General features: G+C 44.0%; 1 protein-coding gene across 1 annotated transcript in view; it reads right to left on the bottom strand.

The window, feature by feature from the left end:
- The window catches only part of USH2A (usherin), a 380780-nt gene that overhangs the window by 8547 nt on the left and 357228 nt on the right, over nt 1-15005 (bottom strand). The window contains exons 65-70 of the mRNA XM_066178272.1: nt 8562-8771; nt 7144-7382; nt 6359-6576; nt 4226-4402; nt 3192-3275; nt 1489-1733 (exon numbers count right to left, since the gene is read on the bottom strand). Of these exons, the coding sequence (XP_066034369.1) occupies nt 1489-1733; nt 3192-3275; nt 4226-4402; nt 6359-6576; nt 7144-7382; nt 8562-8771 (1173 nt within the window). The remainder of the gene's footprint in view (nt 1-1488; nt 1734-3191; nt 3276-4225; nt 4403-6358; nt 6577-7143; nt 7383-8561; nt 8772-15005) is intronic.

The following is a 15005-nucleotide window of genomic DNA, read 5'->3' as shown; positions in this document are numbered from 1 at the left end:
GGGAGTAAGGGAAGTGGCCAAGACCAGGCACTATTTAATTTTTAAGTGGTCAAGTACTGTGTGAGCAGCCAGCATTGCTTCACTAACAATTGCAGAGCAAGCAATTTTGCCATTCCGTAGTAGCTCCATCCTAACTTCTCAGATCAGTCCTTCAACTGCTGCACTAAAAAAATCTTTCTTTCTATTAAGTCCATGAACTGCTGGAAGAAGAAAAAGAAAAAAAAAAACAATAACAACAAAAAAAGAAAGTAAAAGAAAGGGCAGGAACATGAAAAGGATTTGTGCAGGCACGCCAACAGCAAAGACATTTTAAAGTCAAGAGGAATACCACAAGATGACAGACTGTAGAGGAAAAGGAATCAAAACCATGAGACCAAAAAAAAAGTTTCTTATGCTCTTAGCCTTTGCCAGGAGAAGGGGCACACTGGAAATCCCATTGTTTCCAAGAGCTTCTTGGTTGAGGCACAGATGCAGTGTCTTGGCACTGAGACAAGAAGGAACAGAATGCGTGAAGGATGCAGGAGTCACTATGCTGCTTGATGGCGCTCACAGGAAAAAGAAGCTGAGAAGTGACAAGAAGAATCATCTCAAGGCCTGTGTCTGGGAAGAAGCATGAAAATGGAGGGCATGGCTGCTCCCATTCTCAATCCCCAAAAAATTGCCATATTCCTTTTGTTTTGCTTTTTCACGGGGTCGGATAGCATTACTACTCTGCTACATGATGGAACATGTTTTTTATGTGTTCTTTTTCAGAGTTATAACTTCTCATGATAAAAAACCTTCTTTACCTCTTCCCAGCAGCCCTCCTCCCACCGCTGATGGCCCACTGTGGGTCTATGTGCACAAATGCGCACATGCATTTTGTGAAGTTCCCTAGCTTTTTCCCTGATTACTCTCACTCTACTCCAAACCTTCCTGGCATGCAGCTTGTCCTAGAGCAGTCCAGCTGGGTGGTAGATGGATACTGGCAAGAAATGAAGCCTCTCCCTAAGTCTTGTTCTTTGCAGGCATATCTCCTGGATACCTGACAAAGACTGTCAGATTGATCCTGGTTATTCATCCCCAGCAGGCAGCTGGGAATACATGAAAGGTTCCTCTGAAAAAAGCACATTTTATCCTCTACCTTCTCACAGCATGCCAAAGACTTCTCAGCTCTATTGTAAATATCAGCTAACATGAGGTGACAGCAATGGCTTTGCATTTTCTGTGACTCCAGATCCAAAGTTTGTCTTGGGCATCAGAAGCATTTCAGGGCCTGCAGACCAGGTGTCCCAGGGCTCTGTCTGGACTAAGCACTTGTAACCTTGATCTGTGTGCCCACGCAGATATGGCCCATATGGGACCAAACATCCTTTCCCTACATTAAACAGCCTCCATTTGGTAACAAAGTGTGCAAAAAAATTTTGGAAGGAAGAAGAAAAAGTCTGTGTGTGTGTTTGATGGGGCAGGTGTCATGGATATACATTGGTTGCATTTTTCCAAACATACCGGATGGGTTTCACCTGATGAATACACACTCATTGGTGATGTTCTTTTCTGGAGTGGAACTAAAGGAGGCCTGTCTCGTGCATAGGGTTGCTTGTGGACCTTCCTCTGAAGAATTAAGGAGAGAAGAATAGCCAGGAGGATCAAACCTAGAACTACCATCAGCACTGCAAACCACAGCTCGTTGTAGAATTTTGCACGTTTGGACTCTGCTTTGTCCTTCTCTCCAGGTGTTGTCAAGATCAGACCTGTAAAAAGAGGGATTAGGGGAGAAAGGGACAGTGATTTCAAGAAGCATTTAACAATATGCCATCCCTTTCCTTGCTAATAAATTAGGCAGAAATTTAGGTAGTTTTGTCGTCATGTGCTTATTTGCACTTATGTTCAAGGTGGCATAATGGTTCAATATGCTAGCGGGCTGCAATAAAAAACTTACTACCCCCAAGAGACCCTGCTTAAAGCTCTGGCATTGCTGCCTAGGCTGGAAATCACCACTGCATCAGCAGCTCTTCCGAAAGGAGGTGGTGGTGGTGGAATGTGAGGAAAAAGGGGGTCTCCAAGTAACCTTGAAGAGTGGAAATTACTACGGTAATTTCAGAGCAGTTCAGACAGAGGACATTCTCTCCAGAACAACTGTGCAGTTGCAGGCATGTGCAGTTAATGAAAAAGAGGGAGGAAGGCTTTAATACATTAATACAAAAGCAAGCAAGACAAAACATTTTATTATTCCTTTCCCCCACCTTCTAGAAAACAAAACAGCCACTTGGTTGGCTTTGCTCATACACAACAAAAGTGTAAGAAATCTCAGTGACAGTATTTCCTGGTTATTTGCAATTCTACATGTATAACCAAATTCTTGGCCAAGGAATTTTCAACACCTTTGTTTGCGAGCCTCCCCTGCAAGTTGCCTATGGTGCCATTCAAGTTTTTAATAGACTCTGGGTAAAAGCAGCAATCAAAAGAACAAAGGGGCAGAGTATGGAAGGTGGTGGATATAGAGCAACTGCAAACATTTTGTAATGCCTTTAAGGCAGCTTTGCCTGAAATTCTGCAGGATAGTGGAGTGAAAGCATGAAAAGGGATATAAGGGAAATGCAGAGTAAAGACTAATTCCAAATATAAGGCAGATCTATTTTAAAAAGCTGAAAAAGATGCTATACAGAAAAATTAATTAAAACAATTAATTAATTCAGTTAGAACAGTTCAAACAAGAAACTTAGTGGAAAAAAAGCACATTTTGGAGCAATATACTTAGGTAAAAATAAAAGAATAAATATTCCATATCTGAGGAGAAGATCTGAAGCTAATCATGAAAATTGTCCCACCCCTAGAAGTGTTCAAGGCCAGGCAGAATGGGGCTTTGAGCAACCTTGTCTTAGTGGAAGTTGTCCTGCATGGCAGGTGGTTGGAAGTAGATGATCTTTCAAGTCCCTTCCAACCCAACCATTTTATGATTCTATGATGGTTGGACACAATGATCTTAAAGGTCCTTTCCAACCTAAAGGACTCAATGATCCTGTGATATAAAGAACAGAAATCCATACATGGCAAAAAAAGCACATTACCTAAATACCTCATACACAAGGCACTAAGGAAGCCCCTGATACTGCAGTGAGATTCCATCCTGCCTGGCATGCACTAATACCAAATTTCAAGCACAAGCACATCAAATGAACAGGTGCTAGGTAATTTCTTCATGTATTTACCAACTCCCTCTCCAGCGTTGTACTTGATGACTGGTGTCATGGCACTCCCCTCATCGGTGACACAGGTCACTTGAAACAAAAAGGCTGAGCAAAAAGATTAGAAAATACTGTCAGTAGCAGAAATAAAAATTATTTAGGTGCTACTTTTTCACCATTATTTACCAGCAAACAGCCAGGTCTAAAAAAAATGGCAGGAATAGCACATAACCCTTCATAACCCACCTGAGTCCCATACCAGAGCTTTACAATTCTTTACACATCAGTGTTGAAATGCTAAATTATGAACCATGGCAGATCATAAGCAATCATCCCAATGATGTTGCTACAAATTATGTTTCTCTTTCACTACTCAATTCTTCCTCTTCCAATGTAACTGGCAACTTTCAGTTTTTTAATCACTTTGGCCTAAATCCCTCATACTTCATTCATGGCTAAAACAAACATATTAAGAACATTTGAATAAAAACAAATAAAGTATTAGCACCATTGTATTAATCAGGAAGACAAAAATAAACTACAAAATTCTTTGACAAAATCCCAATGTCATAAAACCAGAAAATTTTTCTTTCTGATTTTTCTTTTCCTTTTTTCCCCCCTGTTCATAGTTTCCTTTTATTTTAAAGACTGCAGATTTCTAAAAAGAAACTGTATCTTAAAACACGGCTGTTTCCAAGAGCTACTGACTTAATTTAATTCAAATGAAAATTCAAGCTCCAGTCTTTCCTGAAACTGAAGACTTGTATACATTTCCCTGAAAGATGGAATTGCAACACAGCTCCAGGACTTGGGAAAGTTTGACCCTCACTGTGAATCAAAACAGTCTCACCCAGTCAGGTATAATGTTTAAGAGGAAGCTTAGGTCTGTTGATTTTTTTTTTTTCAAGGATTTGCTTAGATACATTTTGGTGTGCTGGTACACTCCTTTGGTCTTAGCTTGGGATTGCAACGGAGAATTTTTATTTTTTAAGTTCAGCATAAATACTATTATTTTAGGTCAGGAGTCTCCCCTGGAGAGAAAGCTGTAAGAAACTGACTTTTGTCAGATGTCCTTGGCAGGTAGAGCTCGGTGTCGAAGCCGCTGTAGATGCGCTGTCCGCTCTCAGTCAGCGCGTACTCCTTCAGGCGCCCGTTCAGCACGAAGGTGTGGCTCCAGTCGATGTGGATGGTGGTTAAGTTGCTGACCACAGAGAATGGAGCCATGTACCGAGGTGCTGCAGAACAAGAAAAAAGAGCTCATTTCCAGCCAATAGGCTAGAAGTGGTTTGGTGACTGAGTTATACAGCAAAGAGAAAGAGACTCTCCACGATATGAGCTCTCTGCCACATGCACTCCCTCTCTCTCATATCCGTGTGTATGATTAGGGAAGATACAAGGAGAAAAGAAAAACTGCTGTTGCGTGCCAGCCTCTACACTGAGAAAGCACAGATATATCCTGAATACAAATATTGAACTCCCTCCCTTTGCCTTTGTGTATGTGGTACTGACACTAAAACTCTATAAATTAAGTTCTGGCTTAAGGCAGAGGACAGGGAGACAGGAGGTTGTGCAAGCCTGACTGCAGAAGGCTGGGCTGTGGGAACTGCTATGGAGAGGATTCTTTTGCAAGCGCCAGGAAATTGCCGAGATCATCTTTAACACATGCGCATACATGAAAACATGGGGTTTCAGAAAAGTGAAAACAGATGGCAGGCAGACAGAAAAGAAACCCAGAACTCACTTCAGGGAGGAAGAGTTCATCAGTTGGGCTCAACAGCTTGCTGACAAACAGCTTCATTTAAGTTTGAGGTGGTCCTTTCTTGTGGTGTTGCCATTAAAGCCATCTGCCCCATATTTGCTGGTTTGTTCATAAGAAAGCTGCTTGTCCAGCTGCACTTTGCTGCTAATTGCCCACTGTCACTAAAGCAAGCCTTCGAGGCAAGAGGAAGCAGTCAGAGGGACTCAAGGAAGGAGGCAGTCAGAGGGACTCTGGAAACCTGGTGTGAAGAGGTCAGCAAGGCAAGAAAAGCAAGACTGAAAGAAGAGGACTTTGGACTTAGTGGGTGGGAGATTAAAAATTGCTTTCAAATCCTTTTGTTCTATGTGTCTCGCCAGTTCCTTATGAATTTTCTCCATTTAAAAGTTCATAATCATGTTCCAGCCTTTTAACTTGCAATTTAATTAAACATAGCTTTGGACATAAGGGATCTTTCTTTTGTTTGTTTTTTGGTTGGTTGATTGGCTTTTGGTGGTTTTTCTTTCCTTTGTTTTTGGTGTGAGGGTTTTTTAGTGGCAACATTTAAAAAAGTCTAGGCCTGTTCCACCTAAATTTTCAGCTAAGGATGTATCAGATTACAGATTTTGAGTAATTACTTGGCAGAACTACCAAATGATGTAAAAGGGATTTTTAGAAAGGTGATTCTGAAATCCTGACATGAGATAAAAAGTGAACACCACCTTTGCCCTGACCTAACAGACTGAGATGAAATGCCCATCTCATCTGTTATGGAATGACTGTAGCTACAGCACTATAGATCTTTTTAATAAAAGCTGATGTTAGACTATTACAAATTCAGTTTTGATGGCAAAATCTATTCTGCCTGTAGGCACAGGTCCTGCATGTTTAATTTCCATGCATATCACCACGTGGCCCTAAAGCACTGCCTGCAGTGGTTGGACAGCAACAAATTCTTCCTTCAGTGTTCACAACCATCCAGTCATTCAGATGACATCCAAGGAAAACTTTTATGAGTTTAGCAGAAGTGTGGCATGAATTAGGACAACAAGATTGTTTTGAGGAACAATCACCAGGTCTCTTTCAAGATCTCCACTTTTCCAAGGGATTATTGATGGCAGTATATTTATTACTACACATCAGCCTTCTGGTAATACTTGAACATTTTATGTTCTGCAGCTTTGCTGCCCATTTTCAGTACAATAAAAGGTTTCCAAGCTCCCAAGATAGAGGATGAGACATCAGATGATGAGCAAAGAAGTATTTTTTAAGGAATGAGCGGTTAAGCCCCAGAGCAGAATTTCAATGAATGTGCAGCAGAGACACAGTGACCAGGGACATGATAAGGTTTCTGGAGACATCCTCTCTCCCAGAGGTGGGGAATTAATTTGGTTCTGTGCAGCTCCAGGCCTCAGAAACAAGCATCACTGGTCAGTGAACCATTTCTCATACTCACGCTCCTTTTCCGTAGTGAATCCAATCCATTCGGAGGCGCTACTGCCAACAGAATTGTAGGACACAACTCGCAGGTTGTAAGTTGTGTAAGGCTCCAGGTTGGACACGTTGGCACTCTGTCCTTTCCCTGTGTACTTCACCTCAGTCGGGCCAGGACTGCAAGCCTTCACTGCTGGCTGTAGGTTCAGAGGACAAGCCACATGCACGTGGAGCTCGTAGCTGAGAACAAAGTTGAGATTTTGATGAGGGCCTTAAATAACATAAAAGCCAATCCCACATTTAATCCTAACTGCTGTCTGTCTGGCTACTGGAGAAGAAAATAGACCTGATCCCAGTTTTTCTCTTGGAGATTTTGGTCCTGTAACATAACTGGGCAATTGTGGTGGTAAGTAAGTCACACTCACTGTTGATGCCCATTACCTCGCCTCTGCAAGTCAGAATTTTTTACCTAAGTAACTCCAGATTGCAGATCTCTCATCACTGCCAGTTGAACTCACAACTATCTGACTACACAACCACAGCTGTCAGACAATCACCTCTACTCACAACAGCTCATCCTTTCCACCTTCATGCTCCCCAGTATCCTGCTCAGGAGAAAAGCAATCACTGTATGTAAAAACTTCCCAGAAGGCGTTCAGGCCACAGGGAATATCACCACCAACATGCCAAGGAAGGAAGACAACTGCCACAACTGTCCAGTGCTCTCAGCCACACAATTCCAGCTCAGATTGTTCTGGCACCACCTCCAGCCAAGGTGTGCAGGTTCAGCTGGGTGGCAGCTCCTACCTGGTGACAATGCCGTTGGGTGACTGAGGGGCGCTCCACTGGAAAGAGGCGTTCCTGGAGGTCACGGTGCGGATCTGAGGTGGAGGCTGCTCCGAGGGTGGAGCCGGCTGCGTGGTGAACTCAGCCATGGGGCCTTTGCTGCAACAGTTGAAACAGGTGCAGGCCTCCACACCAATGGAGTATGTGGTGAAAGGTTTTAGCCCATGTATTGTCTGCTGGGTGGCAGTCCCTTCTGACAGCTGTAAAAAATTAAGAGAAAACTTGTCACAGATTCAAGCACCACAAGTACTAAATAAGAGTTATAGAGGTGAAATAACCTCAGAAGAAGATTGGCAGAAGATGCTGCATGTCCTTTAAGTCTGACAATAATGCAGCTTTGGTGTAATGGGAACTCTGCATTCTTCTCCCATTATAAAGTTAAAGGACACTCTTCAAAGGAAGAGACCAAGCCATCAGTCTTGGCCTCAAGACATCTTTAGTTGAGCAGTGACCACTGTATGTCAACTGCAACTGTCATTATCAGCAACAGAGAAGCTGAAAGCCATTAAAGAAAGACTCTGGGATAAGTGGTACTGAAGCAGAAAAGAAATTAATGTGGAAAACAGCTCCATGATAAACATGCTAGCAAATAATCATGCATATCTCACAAGCTTCCTCAATATGGATGCAGGAAACAGTGCTGGGCAGCATAACACCAATGTGTCTGGTGGTCAGGTCACTCCCAGACAGGAGAATGTGCTCTCTGGTAGTTACATCTGAGTCAAGAGTCAACATGATGCTGCTCTGCATTCAAACAGACGTTGTGCTGGGTGAGCCTGTTAGGAAGCTTTCCTAAGCTCAAGCAAGGGAGACCTGGCAGTTCTGGCAAAGGAATCAGTGCCCTGTTCTGAAACTGCTCACAGGAACTGCCACTTCACCTTTTTGTTGTAGTCATTTGTTGGTATAGCTTTTTTGAAGCCAAAGAAATAAAAATATGTAGAAAACACCAACAAGGGGCAACATCTGTTCTCATTTGGCAGCATGTGATTTAGTAGAGTTCAGCAAAAATTAAGAAGGAAAGAGTCAAGCAAGCAAAGGGAAGCACTTGGTACTTCTTGATGCCAGAGCCAGAGCCGAGCCAGCAGCATGGCAGGTGTGAGGGAATGGAAATGGAAGGCCATGCAGGCACCAATGGGATGAACTGGCTGAATCAGACACAGACACAGCCAAGTGCACTGGAAGGAATAAATGGGTAATGTGAAATCAGTAGACAGCTTAAGCTCACAGACAGGACAGTGCATTGCAGAGCAGCTAACGATGAGAGGCCAGGAGAGGAAGGCAGTCTGTGACCAACGGTAGCAGCTTGTAAAAACAAAATTATTAAAGCTAGAAAATACAAGTGGAAATGGAAGTACAGAAATAGTGCTGACAATACTCACCACCACATGAGTCCCTCTGGTATCATTAGAAAACAGCCTGTAGATACTGACCACCCCGTTAGGCTTAAGAGGGGGGCTGATGCTCACCACAGCCACAGTGGATGCCACCATGTTGAAGAGGGGAGCTCCCAGGCCTTCGGGAGGGGCAGGGCCTGTCCGGCAGCGGGACCAGCTGCTTGGTGTCCGGCCCACGGAGTTCACTGACCACACCTTCAGCACAAAACCAAAGAAAATCTTAGCAAAGAACTCAAGCCTACAAAACATCTGCTTTTAGCCAGAGGGGATACTGCAGCTCTACTGACATTGGGTAAAAGATGGTGCAATGGCACCCTTGGAAAATGTCCCTTGGTGGCCACTTAGCACCTGTGTTGACCACTGACTTCCTAAATGAAGAGTGGAATATTTCCCACTGCCCACTTAGGGAAAAGAAGCAAATTCATGTCTCAGGCAGTGTGTGCCCCCATGTCTTCTTCATATGTGATCCCAAAATTCTGAATTCCTGTTGCAGTAGCCCTCTTATTAGAGGGTAAAAATGAACCAAGGCACAGAATTCAACACAGCACGAAAAGGGTCCTGGTTTGTTTCTCTTCATGGCTCAGTCGTCTTAACTCCAACTATCCACTGACCCTGGCTGCAGGAAGCTCCTACTGTAGGTTTCCCTTGCAGCCTCTGACTGCTGGTTATTTCCTGCTGAACTATGACTGCATGTGTTAGTTTGGAGACTCTGAATACAGGCTTTTACCTGGCTAGATTGTGACTACAGGTTCCAACACCAGGCTCTAACTGCAGACCCAGGCTGACCTTGCAGCACTGGTTCTCTCACCCAGGATCCTGCTTCATGACTCTCTTTCATGCTCCTCAAGGTTCCTCTTCCATGATGCTCCTCCCCTTTCCAGCTAACCCCCTCTTTTATCTCACTCATCCTTATTGGATATAACTGTTACTCATCGGGGGAAGGCTGTATTGGTTAATTAACACAGTTGTTACTTATCGGCGTGAGGTGACCTGTATTCCCTTCTCCTACAAATTCCTATCATTGTCTGTGTCATACCATGCCAGGAGGACTCCTGGAGGATCTGCAATCAACAAGGACAATGTTTTCAAAGACATCTGAACAAAAATACTGGTATCTGGTCCTGGCAATTTCTCCCTTCTGCACACTTTCTTCATGTATGCAGACAGCCCCAATGAGTTCAGCCTGGCTTTGGGTGACACTGAAAAGTTACATTCACCATGACTGAATCACACAAGCCAAACTCTAGTAACTCTTTAGAACCAGTGAGTTTTGCAGGAACATCCATCCCTCTCTTAAAAATATGAATGTATCAGTTATTTGGCAACATTTTCAGTAACTTCTAATATAAATAAAGCCCGCTGAAGTCTACAGTTAATTCAGCATCTCTCATTTATTTTCACAACAACATTTGCTTTATTGCATGAGCACAAAGGCAATGACTTCAGTTCCAAGATTTCAAAAATTAGCAGCTTGAATTAGGCCTGATTAAAACCCACATGTCTCTATGAACTATGCCTACTGATTCTGTCAGCTACCCAACACCAGAGTGATCTGCAGACTACATAAAACTCAGCACTTATTAAACACACTCTCCAACAAATCTGCATGAAAATTAAATTTTGCTTTCATCAAGGACTGAATAAACATATGGAAGGATGTATAATCTTATTTATCAAAAAGCATTTGTATAATTAAACACGAATATCATAAAAGGTTGCCTTAGGTCATCATTTGCATGAGTAAGTAATTTGTAGAATGTCAGGTACAATAGACAGAATAGATGGATGCGTGAGCGTATAGGGTTAAATTAGACTCAATATTAGCCAGCCACATAGTGATCAATCAGAATGATAGATCTAAATGGCAATACAAGAGGACTGTCTGAGCGATTTTTAGTATAAGTATTCCTTAGTAAGCTTTCATGTCGAGCAGTTCTAACTACAGTAAAACACATTCTTATGCAATCTACTTTGGGCACCGGTCATGGGGAAGGGAATGGTGGGAATATGTTTTGAAAAAATACAGGAGGTTTAGAAGTAAGAGGTCTTCAAAACTGACCCTGAATCCTTCCACCTTGCGAAAAAAATTTCCAAGAAAACGGGACACTTCACAAGGAGCCTGGCGAAGAAAAATAGATAAAAACAACTAAAGTGAAGGCTGTGGTTCTGCCAATTACAAACCCAAAGATCCTGCCTGATTCCATCGGTAAAGTACAGAACCATCCTAAGTACAGATGATGCCCTACAATAAAAAGCTCAGCCAAAGCACTTTGATTTCAGTGGAAACAGTAATACATCTCTGTTGTGAACTATTCATAAAGTCAAACTCTGTTCACTTTACTGCAGTAGGTCAAACCCTCTATCTCAGTTCAGTTCCAGCTGCTACAAAGATTTACCCACAGTCATTCATATCAAGGGTCATATTTCTTTGTGGAAAGAATAAAACACAATATGGAAGGAGCAGCTCTGAGTGTGGCACTGGCATTGGCTCAGTGCTTACCTGGGCTCAAATGCTCCAGTTATATCCAGGCTGTGGCCCTAATGAGCACAGAGCGTAACAATGCCAGACCTGACCTGCTGAGCAAGCTGCCCACAGCTAAAGTGAAGGTGAAGAGTTAGGAACAGAGCCTTCCTGTGTAGCACAGGAATTCAGCTCCAGAATAGGATTGTCAAGGAATTTTGGAGGAGAGAGGAATGCAACTCAATTGGGAAGCAAACACTTCACCAAGGGTTAGATGGAAACAGCTCCCTTCATCAGTCTGTCACCTATTGTAGGTGCCTACATCTCATCTTTCAGGAAGAAGTCTTAATTCACAGAACCACAGAATAAGCTGAGCTGGAAGGGAGCCACAAGGATCATCAAGTCCAACTCTTGGGCCTGCCCAGGACCATTCCCAAGAGTCACACCATGTACTCAAGAGTGTTGTCCAAATGCTTCTTGAACTCTGTCAGGCTTGGTGCTGTGATCATTTCCCCAAGGAGCCTGTTCCTGTTACTGGGAAAGGGCCAGGAGCCAGAAAAGGCCACTGTCACAGAACAGAGTGAGGATTTCTTCCCCATCCTAAGCAGTGTGTGGTCCTCTTGTGCCACAGAACTGGGATATTTATAGTAGAGATGAGTCCCTCTGACCCTGGGACACTCTGTTCCCCATTATCTCATTTGGTCTTATGAGCAGGACCGATGTGCATTTCGGAGGAAGTAATAAAATGGTTTTAATACAACCATCATAAAGTCACCCTAGGACAAAGAGCAAACCAGAAGGCTTGGAATTTCTGAGTGGTTTTACTGTCAGAGTAGCACAGTCACCCCTGGGAAAAACAGAAATAAGGATAATGACAGTGGGGAGCCCATCACCTGTCCCAGTGCCAACTTCCGCTTCCACAGCTGCATTCAGAACTACATTACTGGATGCCAGCAGCTTTGAATTGCTTAGAGATGAAGACACATCCTGCCCTGAAAACTGTGCACAGAATAATGGGAGCATGATGTGCATATGAGTCTCTGGTTCCTTTGAGCCTGGGAATGGGCTGAAACCAGAAAAGAAACAGCAACGTTGTTGGAAGAGTACTGCTGCCTTCCCTCCTCACCATTGCAGTGGCCTGTGTCAGACACCACGGTTATGGGTTGGGAGCCTGACTGAGGAAGGGATGTCCTGTGAGCAAGGGGGTGACAGTGACATGCAGATACTCCTTACCTGGCTCCTGATGCCTTTTCATGTCGTTCCTTTGGTGAAAAATGTGACAAGGCCTCTTGAACTTGAGCACCCTTCCAACCACCCTTCCTGAGCTGATGGTGCTGTCCTCACACACAGTTTATTGTCACCCCATTGCCAGGTCTGAGATCATTAGTGCTGTCTGGGATTCTAATAATATTCTTGTAAAAACAATCCTAATCCAGTGCAGATTGGAAGAGACACCTCACCATGGCCTGCAGCTTCCTCGTGAGGGGCATGAAGGGGCAGGAACCAATCTCTGCTCTCTGTGACCAGTGACATGATCCAAGGGAACAAAGCGGTGTCAGGGGAGATTTAGGTTGGATATCAGGAAAATGTTCTTCACCCAGAGGGTGGTTGGGCACTGGGACAGGCTCCCCAAGAAAGCAATCACCAAACCAAGCCTGAGAGAGCTCAAGGAGGATTTGGACAACACTCAGGCACATGGTGTGACTCTTGGGGTGTCCTGTCCAGGGCCAGGAGCTGGACTCAATGATCCTTGTCTCCAACTCAGGAGATTCTGTTTTTCTGTGACTCAATGCTCATCCCCTTCCACACTACACCTAAGTGGTTAAAGGACTCCTCAAAAAGTCAGGTTACTGAGGTTCAATCTCATGCTCCAACAGAGGCAGTCGGGCCTGCTGCCCTCTGGAGTAGGAATGCCCAACTGGATGACCCATCTCTGCTCTTGGGATGCTCCCAATGGTCCCTTTGAAGCAGTTTCATTTTGCATGAACACAGTGAAATCAAGGTTACTGGGCAGAGCAGGAACAAGCAGAAGACATGATTTACCAGCCCAGCACTTCCCTATAGAGGTTGACGGGGAGTTGATGTCCACACTGTGCTGTCACATGCCCGATCTCTGGGGAAAAAGGCCGAGGTCATGGCCATATTTGTGTGGGCCTGACATGCCCTGAGCATGCCTTCTAGACAGACACCAGCTACTCAGCCCTGCCAAGATATGTGTCCAGCAGAAACCCCCTCGGTGTCTGTGAGTCTCTAACGCCAGCTTCTGAGACAGCTGTGACAGCTAAACAGGACTTCTGAGGATCTGAATTCCAGATTTACACTGACCTAAGCTGGAGTCCCTTAACTCCCTTTGCTTCTGCTCAACCATCTGTAAAAGGATGGATGGTTATAAAAATATTTCCCTGTGAGAATCGCTGTCCAAGTAAATCCTGGTCAGAGTTTGGAAACCCAGGGCAGTAAATCCACAGAACTGACTGCAGATGGAAATGCTGATGTTTAGCCACTTCTTTGCAGGAAAACATGGGGCAGCATGGCAACAGAAACCACAATGAGCAGTGTCGTTAGAATCACAGGTCATGGCTTCTCAAAAAGTCACCACTAAACAGCCATGGATGGAAGCTGTTGCCTGGATAGCCTGGTTAAACTGAAAATTCATTTTTTAGGTTTTTTTAAAAAGCTTTTTTGGGGTCACAAAAAATCTTTATAAATTGCGGTATAATCAGCACCTAAAATATTTAATCACATTCATATAGAAATATAAAGAGCCCAATAGGCACCAGTATTGCCTTGAAAGAGTACATGGGAAAGAGTAAATGGGAACATGGAGCAAATAAGAAGCAATCATATCTTAGGGATGTATTAAAGGTCAAAACACAAAGAGCAGAAAGCCAAGAAAAGTTTTTTATATCTTGACTTTCTGAATATTCTACCTCAAAAGGCATTAAGTCTGACATCATGGTCCATGACTCAGTGCCCTGCCAAAAGATGTGTTGTTGCTAATGGCTGCACTGTCCCAAAAAAACCAGGAGAGGGCTCTGAAATCAGCTACCAAGAGTTACTAATTAATGTTTTATCAATCTCCTGGCCTCTGGCTCAGACTGCACTTTGAAGTGGAGTCAGAGAGAGAAGAGAGGGGAAAAAACTCTCTGGAGAGCCTCTATTCAGAGGACTAAAGAATTCCAGTTACAGGTAACTAAGCTTGGTTTTTTCCATTAGAAATTGAGCCTTCATAGATCTCTGCTCCTGGAAGAAACCTGTGATCAGTCACTCAAAATGATCACAGGACAACCTCAAGGTTCATCAGCATAGCAAGAAGGGGCAAAACTTATGAGAAGCAGGACGGGAAGTTCTGAGAAGAGTCACCACGGTGAGCCTGTTCAGGCTTAGTAGAGCTAACAACTTCTGCCATAAGGGCAGAAACAAGGGCACAAAAATCACCTTGGGCAGATACAGAATAATCATGTTAGAGTAGATGCTGACAGTGGAAGAAGCCCATGAGATGACTTCCGTCCCTGAACCACACAGATTCATCTGCTGCAACACTCTTGAAACCCCAAATCTGTAGCAAGGAAGCTTTGTTTTGGACTCAAACTCCTGCAAAGGGGGACCTCAGCCTATGGAGAATGTGAAACTCCCTTATTGGAGAGATCTCACCAGGCAGAAGAGTGCTGGGGGCAGCTCGCCTCAATGAAGGCAGCAGTCCTGAGCTGCTCCTGACTTCCCAGGTAAGGAAGAGCTGGGATACTCTGCATAGCTCAGAGGCCAGATGCTTTTCACCCTTCCTGCTTGCAAGCGAGCAAGCCAAAGAGCTGATTACCAACCAGCAGTGGCTCTGGCTCCCTTCACATCCAACAGGCACTGTGCCTTGTGGCACTTTGCACTGCGCTTAGTCTGCAGTCCATCACAGGTGTCTCTGTAAGGGAGAAGATCGCAGCTCTGAAAGTGTCAGCAGCTTATACCAAGTTCCT

This window comes from Chamaea fasciata, unplaced genomic scaffold (genome assembly GCF_029207755.1).
Source record: "Chamaea fasciata isolate MVZ Bird 193981 ecotype frontalis unplaced genomic scaffold, bChaFas1.0.hap1 SCAF_3, whole genome shotgun sequence".
NCBI classification, from domain to species: Eukaryota; Metazoa; Chordata; class Aves; order Passeriformes; family Sylviidae; genus Chamaea; species Chamaea fasciata.
The sequence above is the reverse complement of the archived record's forward strand: the minus strand, read 5'-3'. Positions and strand labels throughout refer to the sequence as shown.